Source organism: Lactuca virosa, chromosome 7 (assembly GCF_052849685.1).
Source record: "Lactuca virosa cultivar CGN04683 chromosome 7, Lactuca_virosa_CGN04683_v6, whole genome shotgun sequence".
Classification (NCBI taxonomy): Eukaryota; Viridiplantae; Streptophyta; class Magnoliopsida; order Asterales; family Asteraceae; genus Lactuca; species Lactuca virosa.
In genome coordinates this window covers 235,519,143-235,543,626 of record NC_136432.1, presented here as the reverse complement: position 1 = coordinate 235,543,626, position 24,484 = coordinate 235,519,143, and the positions used below count along the sequence as shown (strand labels likewise).

At 40.3% G+C, this 24,484-nt stretch overlaps 1 protein-coding gene across 1 annotated transcript; it reads right to left on the bottom strand.

The window, feature by feature from the left end:
* Window positions 1–1,504: 1,504 nt before the first annotated feature.
* Window positions 1,505–2,676, bottom strand: LOC145125895 (uncharacterized). The gene has a single exon (XM_079061304.1). It carries the CDS (start codon window positions 2,672–2,674, stop codon window positions 1,538–1,540), a length of 1,137 nt encoding a protein of 378 aa, XP_078917430.1. The 5' UTR covers window positions 2,675–2,676; the 3' UTR covers window positions 1,505–1,537.
* Between the last annotated feature and the right edge of the window lie 21,808 nt (window positions 2,677–24,484).

The window sequence follows — 24,484 nt, the reverse complement described above, 5'->3', positions numbered from 1 at the left end:
GTTTGAAAAAAGCTTATATAATAGTTTTCTCATTTTTCAAGGGCTTTTTTTTTTTGTTAAAAAAACTATTGAAATAAAAAACTCCTAATAAGTTCTTAAAAATCGATTTGGTTTTAAAATAAGTTGTCAATCTATTATTGGTTGAAAACATGAGACCCACACAATGTTTGACAAATCTCATGATAATATCTTGTTAATTAGCAAGCTTTTAAAAAAACACTCATCTGTTAACTTTTTTAATTTTCAAGTCTTTTTGTCATGAAAAAACTAGGGGCGAACGCGGTGCGGTTCGGTGCGGTTATTGGCCAAAACCTCACCACTAACCGCAAATGTGGTTAATCCATTTTTAAAACCGCTTTGTGCGGTTATTTTTGCGGTGCGGTTAGATGGTTATTTTTGTGGTGCAATTTTATTTTTTTTGTGTTTTAGTTATTAACCGCATGGATTTGGTGTGGTTATTTTGTGTGATTTTTAACCGCAGTTTAGAAGTCAAACGGTTTTAAGAGTTCAAACATATTACGTATAATAATAATAATAACAAGAATAAGGTATAAAAAATTAACTTAAATCACAAACAACTACTATCTTAAAAACGTGAAATCACTAGTAATTAATAATAAATATCTTAAAATTGTGAAATTTCATAATTTTCCAAAGTTAAACATAACAAAAAACAATATTTTTGTCTTCTAGAATTTATCTTTTTCTTTCATCCATAAAACTTGTCTTATTTTCAATATTTAATATAATAATAATTATTAGAAAAAATTGTATATAATATATGCGGTGCGGCTGTAGTTTTTTTTGCGGTTTTTGAAAACTAATAACCGCACCGCACCGTAAATTTGCGGTTTTTGAAAAACTGAAAATCTCACCATCGGTTTTTATTGCGGTTGCGATTTATGCGATTAATTTTAGTTGTGGTGCGGTTTTTGCTCACCCTAGGAAAAACTATTAAAAAAAATCTTAAAAATCACCTATTGATTTGTGGATGCTTTTATGTTGGAGCTCATTTATGAAAACATTGTCTTTACCTTTAAGTGGATGTGTGACTATCTACATTTTCTACCTCTTTGTTACCCTATTCCTATTGTACTCGAGTTTTGTTGATAAATTTGTTATTTTTCATCATCTATAAATTTATATATCAGAGATTTGTCAAACATACAATCAGTTTTTATTTAACTCCAACTAAAACAGAAAACATATGCTCATATAAGACTTTCTTCCAAACAAATCTGTTTCATTTAGACAAATACTTATAAAAAAAAAAATAGAACAAGTCCCTAGTCTTGTACCAAAATAATTCTTCTTTAATATGCTTTTAGTAATTTCATGTCGTTTGTTAATGCAGTTTCCACCAATTAATCACAGAAAAATCAAACACGAGGTCTACTGGAAATATAGCAATTTCAGCAGAACAAAAATATATTTTTATTGAAGAATGATTTTCAGTAGGATTCAGAAGAAGCATCCTAATTCAAAGAAAATATGAAGCATACACTAATAGCAGTAAAAATTACCAGATGTTTTAGCCTTATTTCTGTGCACAAATCATGTCAGATGCGATATAGAGCTTTCGCGCATGGATTGCAGCATTCTTCGGATCAACACCGTTATCAGCCAGCCAACAATCGACGGTCTCATCATCCGCCGGAGTAAATTTCTGTAGACGGTTACTGGTCTGTTCGGTAGCCGGTGAAAGGTCGTCGGCGGCGACGGCAGCAGTCAACTCTAATAGCTTTGCTCTTGACATGTGTTCCTCATCGAGATACGTGGGATCACTCGGCGACTGATTAGGGCTAGCAATTCCGTCGGCCATTGGGGATAAATCGGAAGAAGAATCGGAAGGAGGAGACTGCACGTCCTCCGGAAACTGAAACGTGAGATTTCCGATTGGATTATAATCAAGAGGAGGAGGAAGGTCCTGTGTGGAGGAGCTAGGAGGTGGCAAATCAGCGTCCGGCGATTGCAAACTCATGTTACCGGAGAGATCCGACAACGATGCGGCCGTTACATTCGGAAGCGAACTTCGCGTATGAGGTCTGAACTCGAGAATGCCATCTAATCCATGTACAGCAATGTCTCTACCGTAGAACATACCAGGAACAACGATATCAACACCTCCGACTGTAATCAACGATCTCGGATCCCGGCGCTGCTCGACGAGAATATTCTGACCAGGCATGAGCGTAGGAATGTAATTCTCACCAGGCGGAAGGCTTAACAGATCGGAGATCGACATACGGCGGGGGACGACGTGGTATCGGAGAGCCTCAACGTAATTTGACGCCGCCATGGTCATGTCAATAGCAAACAGAGCGGAATTGATCGGCGCAAATAAGGTGAAGTTGCCGTTGGATTTGATATCGTAGTGGATGTCGGAAGTGGCGATGGCGTTGGCGAAGAGATGGTAGCCTCTGCCTCTCAATACACCAAACACGACGTTAAGTTCGCCTTCACGGACGGCGCTAACGATGGCGATGTTGATGATGGCTATTGGTATGATAAGGAGAGGGATGATCACGAAGGTTGAGATGCCGGAAGTAGATGATGCCATTGTTGCCGGAGGAGAAAGAGAATACTGTTGTTCGTGAGATGATTGATTTTGGCGGGATATTCCTTTTCTGTTGCAACTGAACTTACTGAAGTCCAAAGTCGGTGTGAATGACATGTTATCCGAACAAACACCAAACCCTAATAAAATCATATACATCAGAAATGAATATAAAAAAAAAAAAACAGTTGCCAATCAATTTAATTTATTATGTAAAAACGTAATGAATATAAGATTTATGTGTTTTGACATGTTATTACAAGTTTATAAGTTATTAAACAGAATACTGTGTTTTTGAAAAACCCAATAAGATTTTGGGTGAGTATCATGATTTCATGAAGTAGAAGCTACATAATCTCGAGTGTAATTGCAAAATGAACATAACACTAGAGATGTTATCGAAGTGAATTTCGATCAACAACAACCCCAATCTGATATCGTCCATGAAGCTACCGATTCTATACATGAAGACCATGATATGTTATGCAAAAAATGATTGATCTAAAGTGAATCTTTGCCCTCTTTTTGTTCCACTTCTTCCGATCAGTATGCTAAACATCCTCAAATTCCTTTGATGCCTTTGATTTTTTTTTTTTTAGTTTGACCTTGATAGCAGCAACTGCCAATTCCATACTAATTCAGATTTAGATTTTGTTTTAGCATTATCAAATTGAACTTGCTTTTGGCTTGGTTTTTTGTATAGTGTTTTAGATTTAAATTTGGGTTTTCTAAATTAATCTTTTTATTTCAGTTTTATACTGAAAAAAAGATGGTTGTAGGAAGAAAAAAAACGACAGTGTCTAGAAATAATGGTTACGAGGGTGGCAAAGTTTAAAAATTAATAAAGAAAAGGGGAGAATAATTAACTCATAAAAATATTTCATAAATTAATTAGGGTGTCTATGGTAAATTGGGATGTCTTTTTAGCCAATCTACTAAATTATATATATATATATATATATATATATATATATATATATATATATATATATATATATATATATATATATATATATATATATATATATATATTTGCAAAGTTTTAAACTTTGTTCAAATTTGGTAAAAACTTTTCTTTTAAACATCTCTTGTACGTTGTAGCTGAAATAAGGTTATTTTTCTATAAAATTTAGAAGTTTGAAAATATCATTTTAGAATTTGGTCATAAAATATAAACGAGTTTTAAGTTCAATTCAGGTATAGAGAGAGTTCAATCATGATATATTCATAAAAGTTTAAATAAACCATATATATCATGGCATTCTAAACATCCAATAAGTTAAACTAAATCTTTAACTTCATTTACGAGTACATGTCAAAATAGTACGTTAGGCTTGAAAAACCTAATGAGTAATAATAGAATCCGAAAATCCTCATAGGAACACCAGCGTGTTACAACCAAATTCGAGATTGGCAATCTCCCAAAGAAAGTTAAGAGAAGACAAGAACTGGAGCAATTTTATGTATATTTCCTTCACCAACAACATTACAATTTAAAAAACAAGAAAACTAACTTGAAGCTAAAATTAAGGACCAAGCTGTTGGATAAGGTGTCTAAGCCCATAACTATTTCTGGTATGTACTTGACCCGGTTGGCATGGTCCATTTGGGTTGCATGCTATTGCAACACTTGGATAGACTAAATGAGAGAAAGGACACTTAACGATTATTAATATATTATAAGTTCTAATATATTAATAATATTATTTAGTTAGTATTGATCAAAGAATTAATTTGGAATTACTTAAGTGATCAAAAGAGACTAATTAAATATATGGGGTTGATTGTGTAAATCATCTATTCTTGTATAGTGGGCTAATGATCCATGGCTTGTATGGATTGGGCTAAAACCCATAAGGTGCTCCATGGATAGTCCATGGAGGTTACAAACCCATGGATCATGGAATATGGAAACCCATGACAATTAGGGTTTACATGGTGTAACCCTACTTGTGTCACAACTATATAAAGACCCCTTGTCTAGCAAAATTGGCACGATTACAAGCAAGTAAAGAGGGCTAGCCGATTTTGAGGTGTTAGTGAACTTCTCTCAAGGTTATTCCAAGTATTGTGGTGTTGTGTGAGACATTTGAGGCATCACACTTGAGGTGCTAGGCTCACAAGGTTCTCAAGGAATCCAAACAACAAAAGGTATGTTCTTCTTCTAGCATTTATGTTTAAAAGTTCCCCATGCTATGCTAGATAGGTTAAGAACCTTGGAAATCAAATTTGCATGTATTATAGTAAAACATATATCCAAGGTTTATAGGGTTGCATGTACACCTTAGGAGTGTTAGAATGCTCAAAACCCTTCACAAGCAAGGTTGAAAATTAAAACGTGACTGGAAAGCACTAGCTTTCTTATTGACTCAAGAGGTGAGACCTGGTCTTCCCTCTATAAAACAAGCGACATGGTGACGGTTCTTCCTGACCTAATCTTGGAATCGAGCTAGTATCCTTCAGATACTTTTGGGCCTCTAATGTTGACTGATTGCTGTTGCACTGACTATGTTGGGCCAATGTTTTGTATTAAATTTCCCCTTCTTAACATTGAGCTCGTCCTCGAGCTCCGATTCATTGTGTTTTTTGTAGCAGAAGTCTGGCAAGGGTGTCGAATCTGGATTTCCAAAGGCTTGTCGGACTAAGGATACATGAAAGACTGGGTGTACCCGAGCTCCGGGTGGAAGATCAAGGAGGTATGCTACTGGTATGATTTTCTCAAGAATTTTGAAGGGTCCATAGAACCTTTTGCTGAGATTTTTCGAGGTCCAATGTTGAACTGAGTGTTGTCGATAATCCTTGAGACGCAAATATACCATGTCTCCAACAGAAAAATGTTTCTCGAGTAGATGTGCATTTTCAATGGATACCATTCTCTGTTGTGCTCTTCTTAAGTTGTCTTTCAAGATTGATCGGATCCTGTTATGTTTAGTTAAACTGAGGTCTACTGCCTCTATGGTAGATTTACCTGGTGTATAACGGTGGATATCCGGAATGGTTCGTCCGTAAAGTGCTTGGAATGGTGACATATTAATGGCTGAGTGATGGGAGGTGTTATACCAGTATTCGACAAGATGTAAAAACTTGCTCCACGTATGTGGTTCGTCTCTAGCAAATGCACAGAGGCAATTCTGTAAACACCTGTTAACAACCTTGGTCTGACCGTCTGACTGAGGATGGTAAGCTATGGAGTAGTTGAGGCGGGTGCCCAATTGTTTGAAGAGTTCCTGCCAGAATCAACTGAGAAAAAGTGGATCATGATCCGAGATGATGCTCTTTGGGAGTCCATGCAATCGGTAAATGGATTGCATGAATATAATGGCGAGGGAAATGGTTGTTAATTTAGAAGGTAGCCCCATAAAGTGAGCAAATTTGGAATACCTGTCAACTACTACTCAAATGATGGTTTTACCCCCGAAAGTTGGGAGGTGGGTGATGAAATCTATTGAAATCCATTGTTGAATGAAGCATCTAACATCATCCTATAATTTTGGTCACTGGAAGGTGGTGGCGAGGCGGTGAATGGTGGCTAATACGCCAGAGTGGCCTCCTAATGCAGTAGAATGATATTCTGCTAGTAATTGGTGACGAATTGGTGACCCATCGGGAATGAACAACTTGTTCGTGTTGTACACAAGCCCGTCACAAAGCTGAAATGGTTTGTTACTATTGTTGAGAAGCTTCGTTGTTAGTTGTTGTCCTTCCTCTGATTGATAGAATTATTTTAACTCTGCAACCCATGTGGGGGAAGTAGAAGGCAAGGCTAGTAGTTAAGCATCATTGATCCTGCTTAAAGCATTTGCAACCTTGTTTTCTTTATCTGGTTTGTAAAAGATTTCAAAATCAAACCCAATAAGTTTACTTGCCCATTTGTACTGTTATGACGTTTGTACGACCCGTGATAATAAATGTTTCAAGCTTTTTTGATCTGTAAGAATACAAAATCTTCGACCCAATAAGTATTTCCTCCACTTTTTATCGCTTCAGTAATAACGAATAATTCTCGCACGTAAGCAGAGGCGACCTGCATTCTAGGGCAAATCTTTTTACTGAAAAAGGATATCGAGTGATCTCGTTCAGACAAGACTGCTCCAATCACCACATTTGATGCATCAGTCGCCACATCAAATGGTTTCTCAAAGTTAGTAAGAGTGGGAGCGGCCAAGGAGATCATGACAGCTTTTAGGTTTATGAAGGATCATTAGGCTTCTGGGGACCATGAGAATTGTTTCAATCTCAAGATATTGGTGATTGGTGATATGATTTATGCATAGTGTTAGACGAAATGATGATAGTAGTCAGTGAGCCCCAAGAACCCACGTAAGGAAGTTAATGAAGTAGGTTGTGGCCAGTCATGTATTAAGTTTATCTACTTTGGGTCTGTTGTAACTCCTCTTGCAGAGATGATATAGTCCAAATAGTCAATAGTGGACACCCCGAATTTGCACTTGAACTGTTTTTCATGGAATTCGTTTTGAGCCAAGGTCTCCAGAATGTGATGTAGATGAGTATAGTGTTGTTCCATGGATGAGCTGTGACAACCCGAAATTTTCATTTGTATAAACTTTACCGTCAAGCACTTCAAATAATAGTCAAATTCATTTCAGTACATTTTTGGCCGGTTTAAAGTCCGTTTGGGTGTTTTTAAAATAAATTCATGAAACGATCAAATAAAAGGAAGTATCTTTTAGGAGTGTTGTGTATCAATTAAACAAACAACACCTTAGTTGGGTATTTACGGCCAAACAAGAGGAGTTTGGGTCGTAAACTCCCTTTTGACCATGAACTCATGCTTAAGGCATGAGTTTACCCTTCATTCCCTCACTTCTCACTTCCTAACTCAAGAACTCCCAACTTCTCTCTCAAGTATCATAACACTCTCCTTCCAATCTTCCAAAAATGTAAGTTTTTCTTCACTTGATTTGTTGTTATAACCTTTCATCTAGTTGTTATACATCATTTCATCCATAAATTCTTCATTTTTACTTAGATCTTCAAGTGTTCTTCAAAACACCAAGAACACCAAGAACACACACTAGTGTTTTTGGTCCTTAAACACTCTTACAAGCTTCCTATAAGTAAGTACACTCTTCATATCTAGTTGTTTGCTTAGTATACTTGCTAAACCATTGGAAAACATCAAAAATCCCCAAGAACACATGGGTTTACGGTCAAGGTATCTCCTTGAACCGTAAACACCATCAAGTGGTGTTTAAGTGCCCCCAACACCTTCTAGGGCTTGGATATTGGACTAGAACCTTGCATGCATGAGCTAAAGACCCCAAATCACGAAATGGTAGGAGTGACCATGAGTTTACGGCCGTAAACTCATGGGTTTACGACCGTAAACTCAAGGGTTTACGACCGTAAACTCCAAGGAGTGGTCGAAGAACCGTAAACTCCAATGAAAGGCCATTTTGAGCTCTAGTCCCTTCCTAAGCCTTTGATACAAACCTAGAACACTTCCTTGAGGGGTATAAGACCTTAAAACACACAATGGTACAAATTACCATGAGTTTACGGCCGTAAACTCATGGGGGAAATGACCAAAAACCGTAAACTCATTTGTTGTTACCAAATGGGAAGTAAACTCCAATGTGAGGCCATACTCTGTTTAGATACAACCCTTTAGTACTTCTAGCACTTGAATCAAAGTGTTTCCATGTATTAGGGTGTCTTTATTTGATTAATTAGTTGTTAAATGACTAATTAGATACATTTATGTATCACTACATGTTAAATAGGATCCGTGTGTGTGTTCAAGTCCTCACTTGACACTTAGCATCCTATCCGACACTTCCATCCAAACCACTCACTGCAGGTGAGTTCATACCCCTTAATCGACCTTTTTAAATGTTTTTAAATGCTTTTATGGGGGGGGGGGGGGGAATACAAGTTGAATCAAACTAGTTATAATATCAATCACATGTGATTTATAACTTATAAACAAATGGATTTTCTATACTTTTAACTGTTTTGTCAACAAAACTACTTCAAAATGATTATCAAACTCTTTTACATGTTAAACTGTTTATAAAACTTATTCTTGATTATCAAATCTTTACTTTCAACTCTTTAAACTTATATATCGCCAAATCATGTCTAATGCATATATAGTTATATAAGTAAGGTTTGAAGGACTTAGGACTGATAACTCACTTTATTTCCTGTTCCTTGTTTGGTTGTGGACTTAGTGTACTCTGTTGTTTGTCCGACTTTCGTTTGATCCTTAGTTATATATCATGTATATATGTGTAGATATAAAGCTTTTACTTCAGTACCAACCCTTTGGGTAGCAAAGGTGTATACGCTAAGTTACTTATACAACATTACTAATAAACTATAATAGGTATAGTTTAGGAGTTACTACACATTATTTCTAATACTATGAAACATACAACGAGTCAGTTCATACATGAGTCAATGCATACTGTAGACACTACATATACTACACTATATAACTGAACATACTACACACTAGAAAGAGAGAACATACACTAATACATACTATTCATACGCACTAAACTCTATACTAAGGAACACACTATGATGAGAATCAGGAGAGAACATACACTACACTAGTACAAATAATACATACCCACTATAACTTAAATGTGAGGCACTACTTCAGGGCATGGCAACTCTGTCATGGTTCGATTTGTAACCAGAGTGTTCGGAAAGAAGAGCGTGAATTCGTGTATATATCTATACTGGACTGACCGTCCTACACCTTGCTGCTAGCTACAGTGGGACCTGCAGGTCTTCGGGTGATGAATGTCATACCATATCGACGTCTTTGAGCGTCGTGTTTTACTAAGGTCGATCAAGTATGGTTACAATTATATCACATTATACCTTAATTAACAATTGGTTTAAGGTAGTTAATACAGCAGTAGTCACTAATAGCATAATGCTACAATACCCCGTTATGTCTTGGGAGAAATACTCACTTTTAAATTGAATAAACATACAGTACTTTATGGCTTGGTAGAAGACTACTTTTAATAGAAAATATAGGGTTTTCTAAGAGTTACAAACCATCACTACAAACATTTTTACAAACTTACACACTCAACCACTTACAAACTTTTCAGGCAAACAATGACACTAAAATACTTATGAATTCACCAGCTTTAATGCTGACAAACTCTTTCAAAATAACTTGTATTCTCAGGTCATCAGTAGACTGGTACCGATGAAGCTTTTGCGAAGATGGAGCACATACAAGACTCATCTTTATTTTGATTATACATTTTTGGTGTCTTACATACTGTTCAGAACACACTTGTATTACAATTATTATATTAATGCAATGGATGTTGTTTGCTTGTCTTTACTATTATGCTTTGTTATGATACTGTACATGACGTCCTCCACCCCATAACGTTTCCGCCGTTCCGGTTTTGGGGTGTGACATGAGCTGTAAACAAGAATATCATTAAAAAACATATCATCGTAACACATCGTGAAACAAGTCGTTCATTGTGGATTGGAATGTGGATGGGGCATTTGAAATCCAAAAGGCATTACAAGGAACTCGTAGTGCCCATATATTGTCCAGAACTCTGTTTTATGAGTGTCGTTTGTGGCCACCCGGATTTATGGTAACCGACTCTGAGGTTGATTTTTGAGAAGATTGATACACCATGAAGTTCATGTAGTAACTCATCTACCGTGGGAATGGGATACCAATCCTTGATTATGATGGCGTTGAGGGCACGATAATTAACACAGAAACGCGATGTGTCATCCTTTTTTTTACGAGGAGAACGGGAGAAGAGTATGGACTTTGGTTGGGTTGAATGATTCTGTCAGCAAGAATTTCTATGATCAGAGAAGTCATGCCTTGTTTTTTATTGTAGGGGTACCTATACGGCTTCACATATACTAGTGCTGATGTTGGGAATGTTAGGATGTAATGGTCGTGTAAACGGGAAGGAGGTAAGTGTTTGGGGTTATCAAATATGGAAGAGTAGGTTTTGAGTAGTTGATCAATGGTAGGGTCCTAATGTAATGGTGCTGTGGCGATTGGTTGGGGTGTTGCTGTTGAAAAGTGAAAGTATACGACATGGAGCGATGAAATGCTCTCTTTGGAAAGTAGGGTTTTTAATTGAGGTGTGAAAGCTAATGTGGAAAGGGCTTCCTTATGTAAAGTGATTTCTTAGGGCCCGACATTGAAGGTGAACTGTGGAATGGAAAAATCAACTAGGATTAGGCCCAAGGTTCGGATCCAAGAAAGCCCGAGTATTACATTAGCACTCTCCATAGGAAAAATAAAAAAAAGGAATATTGAAGTTCATGTTATCCTGTTGAATGCTAAGATCAGGACACACTCCGCTGCATTGGAGGTGAGGGTAATAAGCCAGAAGTCGACACTTTATGGGTTGATGTTGTAGTGGTCATGGTGGGTGGCGGGTTGGTCGCTGAGTGTGGACTTGAAGAGTGGGAAGGTGTATTGTAGGTGCGATTATAGGGGTAGTGGAATTTTTCGATGTTAAGTTTGTCTTCCATTAGTTTGGCCATACCGTAAGCTTTATTGAGGGATGTAGGGTGCTGAAGGGACAACTCATTTTGGATATCCGCACGGGATCCTGACAAAAATTAATTAAGGTGGGCTTCATTGTCAAGTCCTTTCACACAGTTGCTTAATTTCTCAAATTCAGCCTGGTAGACAGCTACTGTTGATGATTGGATAAGTTTAAAGAGGGTTGGCTGGTGATTGTCGTAAGTAGAAGGCCCGAAGAGGAGTTCTAGAGCTCGAGAAAACTCATCCCATGTACCGCGTAAGTTGTTGGTAAAAATATGTGTGTACCAGCACAAAGCATCTCATGTGAAGTAGATTACCGACATATACAATCTTTGAGCTGGTGGAATTGCATAGTACTGTCAGTAATTGTTTTCCTGAAACACCAGTCTAATGGGCTGCTACTATTGATATTGGGGAGTGATATTTTTGGTGGTCGGGGTTGGTTGTCAGTGGTAACGGCTTTGCCTTCGGGTTTGATAAATCTTGAGGAAGATAATGGTTTAAATTATGGTTTGGTAAGGGTAGTGATGATTTTGTTGGTTTGCTTGTATTGAACATAGAGTTGTTTTATGAGAATATCAAGCTGGGATTAAGATATGGATTGGATGGAGAGTATTTTGTTTGTATTGGTGGTGGAGGTGGTGAGAAGTTTGGTAACATTCTCCACCATAACTATCATGGAAGCTTCAATGGAGGGGTTTTCGAGTTTGGGATGCATTTTGAGGAAGATGAAAATAAAAGCACCAAATGTTATAGCCAAATTCGAGATTGGCAATCGATAATCCTTACCGTCGTGCCCAAAGCACAAATTGATTCCCCTTTAAAATCATGACCACCTCCAACGATAGTCTACTTCAGACTGGTGAATGCTACGATCCCATCATAGTCTTACAACACTTCTAACTAACCATGGTTACCACCCATTGTCTTACCACACCCAAACCATCACAACCCCACTCATCTTGAGCCGAAACCTGCATCCAACTGCATCCAATCAGGTGTTCGGGTCATGATTCGAACCCCAAAGCCTTCATCAGATAAGAACAGGCAGCGAGACTCTAACACAACCCTCGACATGGATCGAACCACAAGCCTACTATGCATAACAAAGAAGGCGTCGACCACCTGTTGGAAGTTTCCTGAGCTTCCAACTTACACAACTTTAATCCAGACGGCCACTTGGGTCGTCTCTCCTCCCGACTGGGATGCGAAACTTACCCTAGTTTCACACCTTCTCCAACTCCCGAAAATTTATGATCGATCCTCTCCCACTTGGATTCGACGAAGCTCTCTCATCTTATAAATCCGATGGATTCCCATCCCATCAAACCTCGCACAACATGAACCGAATATAATCTTATCCTACCAATACTAGCGTTCCATTACTAGCCAAACTCAATAATCGCCCAACTCTGATAACCCCGGATGATTACCATGATACCACACCAAATCCTTAAGGAATCCCTGAATTCTAGACATCTTCAATCCTTGCCATAAAATTCCCTGACACTTCCAAAGACACAAGGACTCATGCGGATGCCACCACCACATTCTTGCTACCGCTCCTCCCCTACCAATGGTAGTGTTCGAACCCCAAAAGTTCTTCCATAGACGACTGTCGATCCCACCAGATCATAAGATAAAACAACTAAACCCTAACTCCACTGGAGAACTAACCTTCTAACCCTGACCACAGATCCTCCAAACAATACCCCTGAATTGATCCTATCAAGAACCGAAATAACAACCGAACACACTGAAACCCGCTCAACAAGATACGACCCACTAATGATTCATTGAAGACTCTCGGGATGCAGAATGACATATAATTTTTTTTGATAACCTAGACAATAGCAAAGAACCAGCTCGAGATATTGCTTACCCAGACCTAAGCAAAATTCCGAAGCAATACAAAATTTCCGATAACGAACCAGAAGAAAGCTGAAGATAACATACGTGCAAAAGCATTTGAAGGCATCCTAACCTCCTCCTCTTGAGTTACCCCGGCCATCCTGAGGACATGGTGCAAAACTCACCTCCGATCCCAAATGAAAAGAACTAACAATAGGATCCTCCTTCCTGAAGGATTCTAGGGATCCACAAGCTTTGGGCTCCAGATGAGCCCCCAACTGCCCTGCTACAATCTCGACCTGAAAGGCCCCGAGATGACCATCCAAGAGCTCTAAAATCCCTTCCCTGACTGGACCAAATACCACCGGGGTCCATTCCAAATTACCGCGAGTAATCTCCGATGAGATGAACTCCCGCATTCGTGTACCGATCGGATCAGTACCCGCACCTGAGTCGGAACCAGAACCTGAACCCCATTCCTGAGTGCTCAACACCATACCGAAAACAACATGCAAACGATCAGAACATACCCAATAATCCTCATCCACAAGTTTCCCAGATTCTTCAAGACTCTCCCCGATTCAAGTATTGTGACAACCGTCAAATTCTGGTCTAGTCAAAGTCAAATAAAGTCAACAAGTCAAACCGGTCAACCCTACTAACACTTGTATACTAGGGTTCACCTTATGTAATTACTGTACAACTCACTATTTTAATAAGAAATCATCACATGAAGAGTTGTATTTTTAGATTTCTTGAACCCTAATCGGGGTAAGTGAGGTAGCAAAGCGATAAAACACTATTACATACCCTTCGGAGGTGTGTAAGACTCTTAATCATGGCTTAACGGGGTTTGTGGACCTTGCGTTTCAAAGCCAAACACTCAAAAAGGTCACAAAAGAAATCTCTCCCAATCTCTTTCACTCTATCTCTCCCTATCTGAAATCTCTCCAAGTATGTCAAATCTCTCCCAAATCTCTCTAAGTATGCCAAATCTCTCCAAGTATGTCAAATCTCTCCCAAATCTCTCTAAGTATGCCAAATCTCTCCAAAATCTCTCCAAGTATGTCAAATCTCTCCCAAATCTCTCTCAAAATCTCTCTCAACTGTTTATAATCACTCGGGGCATCCCGACCCTCGAATTTGACGAAAACAGCTCGAAAACGGAAGTCTACGCGAAAAACAACCTTAAGGAGCCGAAACTCCTCTTAGGAGCCGAACCTCTTAGGAGCCGAACCTCCTGAGAACCAAAACCCTTTCAACCGAAATCGACCGAGTGCTCGGTCTATTTCGGTCCCCTGATCATGCTGAACCGAGACTGACTTTCGGCTCTCCTTCTCACCTTCGGTCCGAGGACCTGAACTTCGGTTCCGAGATGCGAACCTAGACCGAACCTCGCAGATAGCCACCGAGACCGAGCCTCGCCTTCTGTTCCTTCTCTTCGCACCTTCGGTTCCTCTCCAGCGACAGAACCCTCCTCTCGGCTCCCACCTACTTTCGGTTCTAAGCATCAGGAACCGAACCTCCGGCCCAGACTTCGGATTTTCACCTATTTTTCCCGGTTTTTGACCATTTTCACGTATTAAGCCCGTTTTTCGTGATTTCAACGCGGGATTTTCTCCAAAAATCATATTTTAACATATAAGACCCTAAATATTCATAATTTAAACATATTTTTATGAAAATCTTTATTTAAGAATAAAATCTAGTGGGTGAATATTTGAGGTGAAGTGTTGACTTTACTTTAGTGTATGACACAAGCAACCACCCCATACCTACTCCAGGGACCAGCCATTGTCCTTCCACCATACCTGGTCATTCAAGAGTACTTTCCCCACCATTTGACCAGCCACACTCTTGGTCAAAGGCTGAAAACTCTTATCTCTCCTCACCATTCTCTCATTTCTCTCATTTTTCCTCCAAAAGACAAACACCATTCTCTCTCAATTCTCTCTCTAAATTTCGAGATTCAAGGCCATTCACTAAGCTTTTCGTCTACTATTGGTAAGTATTATCATCCTCCACAATATTATTTCACTTCTTTCTACTCAAATCATGGATATCTTACATAAATATCATCACATTCATGTTAGATCTTCGAACCTTCAAGGCAACTTCTTAGTGTTCTTGAGTAGAAAACTTCTTTACTTCAACATCCATCCACTAAGAACACACAAGGTGAGTTCATACCCCTATCTTTTCATGTTTTTCTTAAGTTTTAAGGGGGGGAACAGGTTAAAACACTAAGAACATAACTAAACTCATTTAACAGCCTTCATCAGAAAAGTTTAACTCCATTCACAGACTGTTTTGGTCAACTTAAACATTTTAGTTTTCAAAACTGTATTAGGTGTAAATAGTTCAGGTTCATACCTTTAAAATGACTACTTGCACATCTCCATACGATTTTTCTACAATTTATGGTGATTTTTACAAAACTGTCTATCATTTCAAGAACAAATCCGGACCAGTCTGTGATTAAGGACCTTTTTACACAAGTTGGAGGTCACTAAAAATCATACAAAAATTTATGAACAAACTAGACTCATTTTCCAAACTCTCAAAATTTACAGATTCTGATTTGGATCTTTGATGATTTTTCTATAAAATTTCTAACAACAGAATAGAAATGTTAATACTAGAAAAATGCTATTAATTTCATTTGCACCTTGTAACTTGTTGAGCAAGGTGTGTATCATTATGTGAATATATGTTTCTACATTATATGTCATTTCGTCTTAGTGTAATGACATACACCAGAAAACAAATGGATTTTACCTTCACAAGTATGGTAATTAGTTTAAGGTTATAAACAAAGTTTACATCCATTTCATACAAACATTTGATAAACTACGGAAGAATAGTTTATATTGCTTTGCATTACAAACGATTATAATAAACTATAATAGGTATAGTTTATGTTTCATTACATTTCAAACTCTTTACCAAAGGTTTTCAGTTCACGTAAATCTGTTAATGAATAAATTTGTGAGACATTCGCTTCATGTTACATCCATGTAACAAAATCAAAAGTCCTGTAAATTGTAACCATAGTCTCTTGTAGGGAGAACGTGATAGTTGTGTATAGATCTATATTGGGTCTGACAAACCCACACCTGAGTTGCATGCAACAGCTAGACCGGCAGGTCTGTGGTGACAAGTGTCATTTAACTTGCGACGCCTGAAGAACGTCGTATTACGAGGCCGTCTGAGTCATAATATGGTTATAATAGCTCACATGTGGTATTAACAAAACATAAGATTTGCGGGTTTTACTTCTAAATTTAACGAGTTTACATCGATTTAAACTTGCATAAAATTACTTTAAGTATGGTAAAATACTTGTACACTTCGGTCTTGATTTTTAAGGCTACAATGCATTACATAAGAAAATATGGGATCTTTCTTGAACAAACATCATACTTACAAGAAAAGGATTTTAGCATCACTTTCAAAAGCTTATGAACTCACCAACTTAATTGTTGACACTCTTTTAAAACTACTTGTATTCTCAGGAAATCAATAAACAGGTAACCAAGTGCTTTTGAGGATGGGACGTAAAGCGTCAAACATTTCATTTTTGTCAACATAATGTAATTGATTTGGAAACATATAAACGCATACAATGATGTAACTCTTTCAATTATATTTATGTTGGTTGTGTTTACTTTGATCACTATTGTAATTTGTTGTTATGATACTATACATGAAGTCCTCCACCCCCGGACGTTTCCGCCATCCTTGGTTTGGGGGTGTGACAGATTGGTATCAGAGCAATGTTTATAGTGAACTAAGTATATCGAACCACATAAGATATACAAACTATAAACACATTTGGGACTGAAAGTCTCTGATTGAACATTTTCAAATGGCTATACATTTAGAAAGTAAACGGTTTCTTGTTAAAAGTATAAGTACATACATACATGCTCGCATAGTGTCATAGCTAGGAAAAACATAAAGTAAAAGAGGAGGAGTTGTACGTTTCGAGTATGCCTTGGGATATGTGGTCAAGTCTGGGATGGATATAGCCTGATCAACTATATATGTCCGAGAAGTGACTTGCCTATATTGGGGGATAGTCGTAGTGGACAACAAATCTGACAACCTAACATCACCCTATAATGAATACGCTAAGAACCAAACATGACATTTAAAAAATACTATAGGAGTATTTTGTAAATTTATAACTCGACAATTTAGATTCATTTCATATCTCTTACACCCCTATTCTCGTACAGACAACATGGCGGGATTCCATCTACTTGGAGATCCTTACTTCCCTAATGAAGGAAACGCTGGATGGCTCGAGGAAGAACCCGAGGAGATGATCAAGGAAGATCCTGAGGAAGACCCCGAAGATCCTGAGGAAGACCCCGAAGAGGTTGAGGAGGAAGAGGAACCCGAGGAGGAAGAGGAAATGGAGGACAAAGAAGAAGAAGAGCCAGAGGAGGAAGTCATCAACCCTCCTTACATCGCCAGGGTGCCTGCGAACCGCTTTGGCTACAACGGGCCCGAACCCCGTTGGGCAACGGTGATCGAGCGATGGAGCCGTCAGCAACGAAAACGATCACCATTTGGCGATCAACGACATTACTACGACCTCAGCCACGGGGGACCGGCTGATAGAGCGCTTCCAGTCATGACTCAACAGATAACAAACATCGATGATCGCAGTAGAGCGACGACGGACCAAATTCGGGAGCTGAGTGCCAATATAGAAGCTACTACTACCCGCACCAGAGACCTAGAGAGAGACTCCTACTTCAGGTACCAACTCATCAAGGACCTTCTCACTGCCCGAGCAGAAGCAAGGGAGTATCAAGAAAAATACTTGGCACTCGAGGAAAGAGTGATTGCAGCCGAGCGACGATTGGCTGAACTCCAGGGTGCATCGACCTCGTCCCAAGCACCACCAGGGGCCGATCACCGTGAGTAGAACTCATTCTACTCACACGTCCTTGTAGAATAGATTTATGAGTATGCGTTGGTGCTACTCTTTTTGCATGTAAACTAACCCTATGATTAAGTGATTACAATACTCAAGGGGCTATGTTATGCCAAAATTTTCTGTTACATTGATGTAGACCTGCTTAAAAGTCAAATTCTCCTAAACAATATGTATCAAATTATATCAATGAAATTGGCATGTATTCTATTTCACTATGAGTTTATAATAAATCTCATAGCATGGCAGTGCAAACAATTACTTTCGGTGTTTCTGAGATTCTTAATGTGCACCTCCTGGTTAGTTGTAATTGTGAGACGATCGACTTAGAAATGGTGAGTCCGCCTTAGGTCCTGTTCCTTGTTTGGTTGTGGGCCTAGGATAGACTCATTAAGTTCAACGGCCTATTGGACCATAATCACAAATAACTGGTGCGCATCGAGTGATCATAGGAAAGGACCAGGCATGACCAAAGATTACAGAATTACATTTGGGGTCACTACTAAATTCGGGAAGTTCGAGCACAAGAACTTTCTTCATAAATCATTTCTGAATGTTTTAAGTCGGGTCATATAACAAATAATCAAATTCAATAAACTCCGACTTACAATAGAAGACTTACCGATTTTTCGTCTTTATAACTTTTGACAGAACTATGCCGCCAAGGAAAAGACCCAGACCTTCCGGCAGCACAGCACCACCTCCTCTGCCGCCGCCTCCACAATTTGATTCTGTGATGTTCCAAGCTGCAGTAACAGCAGCCGTGGCGGCCGCAATGTCGCAGATAGGGACAAACGGTGCTGGTGGCTCTGGATCGGGTGCTACGCACTCTAACCACGGGGACAGTACGGGTCGTACAAGAGAGTGTTCTTACAAAGACTTCACGAATGGCAAACCTGATTTCTTTAATGGAAGCGGGGGAGTGGTCACGCTAATGCAATCGTTCGAGAGGACTGAAGCAGTTTTCGAAATCTGTGCTTGCCCCGAAGCAAGCAAAGTCAAGTATGCGACATTCACTTTCACCGGTAAAGCTCTCACTTGGTGGAATGGCCGAGTTAAGTCACTTACTCCTGCAGTGGCTAACTCTATCAGCTGGGAAGACTTGAAAGCTTTGATGCTAAAGGAGTATTGTCCGAGGGGCGAAGTGCAAAAACTGGAAGAAGAACTCTGGAACCTCAAGATGTCGGGCACAGACCTTGAAACCTATACTACCCGATTCAATGACCTCGCACTCCTCTGCCCAGCAATGGTCAATCCAGAAGAGAAGAAGGTAGAACGATACCTCTGGGGGCTGTCATCCCAGATTCAAGATAGTGTGCTGGCCTCGAAACCACTACTTTTGACAATGCCAAGGAATTGGCACAACAACTTATCGATCATAGAGCCATCCACGGTATTGTTACTACCACACGTGATCAAGCTAAGGGGGGGGAGCAATAAAAGAAAATTCTGGAACAACAAAAAGAAGCAGTCGATGCCAGACTCCACCAAAAGGCAACAGACAGTTGCTGTCTGTGCTGCCATTACTCCTGTCACTCCAGCACCACCGAAGCCATATGCGGGAACCCTTCCCAAGTGCAATAAATGCAATTTCCACCACACCGGTGCTTGTCGGGAAATGCACTGCAAAAATTGCAACAAAAAGGGGCATACCGCTCGCTTCTGTAGGACGCCATCCCAACCAATCACTCAAGTCGCCAATTCGGGGGCAAGTCAAGCCTGTTACGGCTGCGGGGAGACAGGGCACTTCAAAAGAAATTGCCCAAAAGCACAAACCCCTAATGCTGGTGGGGTGGGGAGGGTCCTGGCTATAGTACATTGAGAAGCAATCAAGGACCCCACGGTGGTTACTGGTACGTTTCTTCTCAATAACTCATATGCATGCATACTCTTCGATAGTGGAGCGGAGAGGAGTTTTGTGAGCCATCAATTCAAACATTTACTTAAACAAGATCCCCAATTACTAAAAGACACATACGTCGTAGAAATGGCAAACGGAAAGGCAGAGCGCACTAGCGATATATACTCAGGGTGTACCCTCACTCTAGACAATCATTCATTTAAAATCGACCTAATGCCGGTAACAATAAAAAGTTTCGACATAATCGTCGGTATGGATTGGTTAAGTTCTCATCGTGCCGACATTCTATGTTACGAAAGGGCCGTTCGCCTCAATCTGCCAAGTGGCGAAACCCTTCTCGTCTACGGTGATAAACCCAGTGCAAACCTACAAATCATCTCTTGTGTCAAGGCTCAAAAGTATCTCCGAAAGGAATATCACGCCTTCTTAGCCCACGTAGTAGATAAGAAACAAGAGATGAAAGATATCAAAGACATTCCAGAAGTGTGCAACTTTCCCGACGTATTCCCTGAAGACCTTCCAGGCGTACCCCTCGCACGACAAGTCGAATTCAGAATCGACTTGGTCCCCGGAGCTACCCCAGTAGCCAAAGCTCCATACCGCCTAGCGCCGGCGGAAATGCAAGAATTGTCCAGCCAATTGAACGAGCTGTTAAGCAAAGGGTTCATCAGGCCGAGCTTTTCACCTTGGGGAGCACCGGTCCTGTTTGTAAAGAAGAAGGACGGATCTTTTCGCATGTGCATTGACTACTGCGAGTTAAATAAGCTTACCATCAAAAACCGATACCCTCTACCCCGAATCGATGACCTCTTCGACCAATTTCAAGGAGCAAGTTACTTTTCAAAAATCGATCTGAGGTCGGGTTACCATCAGCTACGAGTTCAAGAAGAAGATATCCCCAAGACATCTTTCAGAACTCGCTATGGGCACTACGAGTTTGTAGTGATGCCCTTCGGGTTAACAAACGCACCTGCGGTTTTCATGGACCTGATGAATCGAGTGTGTCGGCCCTACTTAGACACGTTCGTGATCATATTCATCGACAACATTTTGGTTTACTCACGAAACAAGGAAGAGCACCGCCAACGCCTGCGACAAGTGTTAGAGACATTGAGAGCTGAGAAGCTTTATGCTAAATTCTCTAAGTGCGAATTCTGGATCCGAGAAGTGGATTTCCTTGGTCACGTGGTCAGTGAGAGAGGGATACATGTGGACCCCTCCAAAATAAAGGCAATCGAGAACTGGTCAGCACCTACAACCCCAACGGAAATCCGACAATTCTTGGGGCTTGCTGGATACTACCGAAGATTCATCCAAAACTTCTCCAAGATCGCTAAACCACTCACCACCTTGACTCAAAAAGGTGTGATGTTTAAATGGGAAGATAAACAGGAAGTTGCCTTCCAAACGTTAAAACAAGCCATGTGCAGCGCACCGATCTCGTCTCTGCCAGAGGGAACCGAAGACTTTGTAGTCTACTGCGATGCATCAAACCAGGGGCTTGGGTGTGTATTAATGCAACGAGGAAAGGTCATTGCCTACGCATCGAGGCAATTGAAAACACACGAGGTCAACTACGCCACGCATGACCTCGAATTGGGAGCAGTAGTGTTCGCCCTAAAGATCTGGAGGCACTACCTTTACGGAACAAAGTGTACTGTCTTTACCGATCACAAGAGCCTTCAACACATTCTCAACCAAAAGGAGCTCAACATGAGGCAAAGACGATGGGTAGAACTACTGAACGATTACGAGTGTGAAATTCGTTATCACCCAGGTAAGGCAAACGTAGTAGCGGATGCCTTAAGTCGAAAGGAATACTCAGGACGCCGAGTAAAGTCATTAACAATGACGATCCATTCACACCTGTCCACACAAATCAAAGAGGCTCAATGGGAGGCCTTGCAACCGGAAAATGTGACGGGTGAGGCATTAAGAGGAATAGATAAAAACCTAGAAGTCAAAAATGACGGAGTTCGTTACCTCATGAACCGAATCTGGACACCGAAGTTTGGTGGTTTCCGATACGTCATCATGAACGAAGCACACAAGACTCGATACTCCATCCACCCAGGTTCAGATAAGATGTATCTGGATCTCAAGAAGTTGTACAGGTGGCCAAACATGAAAGCCGAAATCGCTACCTATGTAGGCAAGTGTTTGACTTGCGCCAAAGTCAAAGTAGAATATCAGAAACCCTCAGGACTACTACAACAGCCTGAGATACCTGAGTGGAAGTGGGAACGGATAACCATGGACTTCATAACCAAGCTACCCAAGACCACGGGCAGGCTTGATACCATATGGGTAATCGTAGACAGATTGACCAAATCAGCACACTTCCTGCCGATAAAGGAAACCGACAAGATGGAGAAACTGACTAGGACGTACATCAAAGAGATTGTACGACTGCATGGCGTGCCAAAATCCATTATCTCAGACAGGGATAGTCGATTTACCTCGCGATTCTGGCAATCACTTCAGAAGTCCTTGGGAACTAGACTGGACATGGGTACAACCTATCACCCACAAACCGACGGGCAAAGTGAGAGGACTATTCAGACGCTAGAAGACATGCTTAGAGCGTGTGTGATAGACTTTGGTAAAGCTTGGGATACCCATTTACCACTTGTCGAATTCTCGTATAATAACAGTTATCACACTAGCATCAAGGTTGCACCATTCGAAGCCCTCTATGGCCGCAAGTGCAGGTCACCTTTGTGCTGGGCTGAAGTAGGTGACACGCAACTAGCTAAGGGACAAGTCCCTAATAGCACCCTCACTGGCCAGGAGATAATAAGAGAAACTACAGAGAAGATTGTTCAAATCCGAGAACGATTAAAAGCTTCTAGGGACAGACATAAAAGTTACGCGGATAACAGACGAAAGCCTTTGGAATTCCAGGTTGGGGATCGTGTGCTGTTAAAGGTCTCACCCTGGAAAGGTCTAATACGTTTCGGCAAGAAAGGAAATCTGAACCCTAGATATATCGGACCATTCAAAATCCTTGCCAGGATTGGCCCGATAGCATATAAACTACGTTTGCCACAGGAACTTAATAACGTACATCTTACCTTCCACGTATCGAACTTAAAGAAATGACTATCCGACGAGACCCTCGTGATACCACTTGACGAAATTGAAATCAACGAGAGTCTCCAGTTCGTGGAAGAACCGGTAGAAATCATGGATCGAGAGATCAAAAGAACAAAGCAAAGTCGTATTCCCATTGTAAAGGTCCGCTGGAACGCTAAGCGAGGACCCGAATTCACCTGGGAACGCGAGGATCAGATGAAACAAAAGTATCCGCATCTCTTCCCAAATTCTTGAAGTCCTAGTCAAAAAGCAAATTTCGGGACGGAATTCCTTCTATCGGGGGGATGATGTGACAACCGTCAAATTCTGGTCTAGTCAAAGTCAAATAAAGTCAACAAGTCAAACCGGTCAACCCTACTAACACTTGTATACTAGGGTTCACCTTATGTAATTACTGTACAACTCATTATTTTAATAAGAAATCATCACATGAAAAGTTGTATTTTTAGATTTCTTGAACCCTAATCGGGGTAAGTGAGGTAGCAAAGCGATAAAACACTATTACATACCCTTCGGAGGTGTGTAAGACTCTTAATCATGGCTTAACGGGGTTTGTGGACCTTGCGTTTCAAAGCCAAACACTCAAAAAGGTCACAAAAGAAATCTCTCCCAATCTCTTTCACTCTATCTCTCCCTATCTGAAATCTCTCCAAGTATGTCAAATCTCTCCCAAATCTCTCCCAAATCTCTCTAAGTATGCCAAATCTCTCCAAGTATGTCAAATATCTCCAAGTACGTCAAATCTCTCCCAAATCTCTCCAAGTATGTCAAATCTCTCCCAAATCTCTCTCAAAATCTCTCTCAACTGTTTATAATCACTCGGGGCATCCCGACCCTCGAATTTGATGAAAACAGCTCGAAAACGGAAGTCTAAGCGAAAAACAGCCTTAAGGAGCCGAACCTCCTGAGAACCGAAACCCTCTCAACCGAAATGGACCGAGCGCTCGGTCTATTTCGGTCCCCTGATCATGCTGAACCGAGAATGACTTTCGGCTCTCCTTCTCACCTTCGGTCCGAGGACCTGACCTTCGGTCCGAGGACTTGACCTTCGGTTCCGAGATGCGAACCTGGACCGAACCTCGCAGATAGCCACCGAGACCGAGCCTCGCCTTCTGTTCCTTCTCTTCGCACCTTCGGTTCCTCTCCAACGACCGAACCCTCCTCTCGGCTCCCACCTACTTTCGGTTCTAAGCATCAGGAACCGAACCTCCGGCCCAGACTTCGGATTTTCGCCTATTTTTCCCGGTTTTTGACAATTTTCACGTATTAAGCCCGTTTTTCGTGATTTCAACGCAGGATTTTCTCCAAAAATCATATTTTAACATATAAGACCCTAAATATTCATAATTTAAACATATTTTTATGGAAATCTTTATTTAAGAATAAAATCTGGTGGGTGAATATTTGAGGTGGAGTGTTGACTTTACTTTACTGTATGACACAAGCAACCACCCCATACCCACTCCAGGGACCAGCCATTGTCCTTCCACCATACCTGGTCATTCAAGAGTACTTTCCCCACCATTTGACCAGCCACACTCTTGGTCAAAGGCTGAAAACTCTTATCTCTCCTCACCATTCTCTCATTTCTCTCATTTTTCCTCCAAAAGACAAACACCATTCTCTCTCAATTCTCTCTCTAAA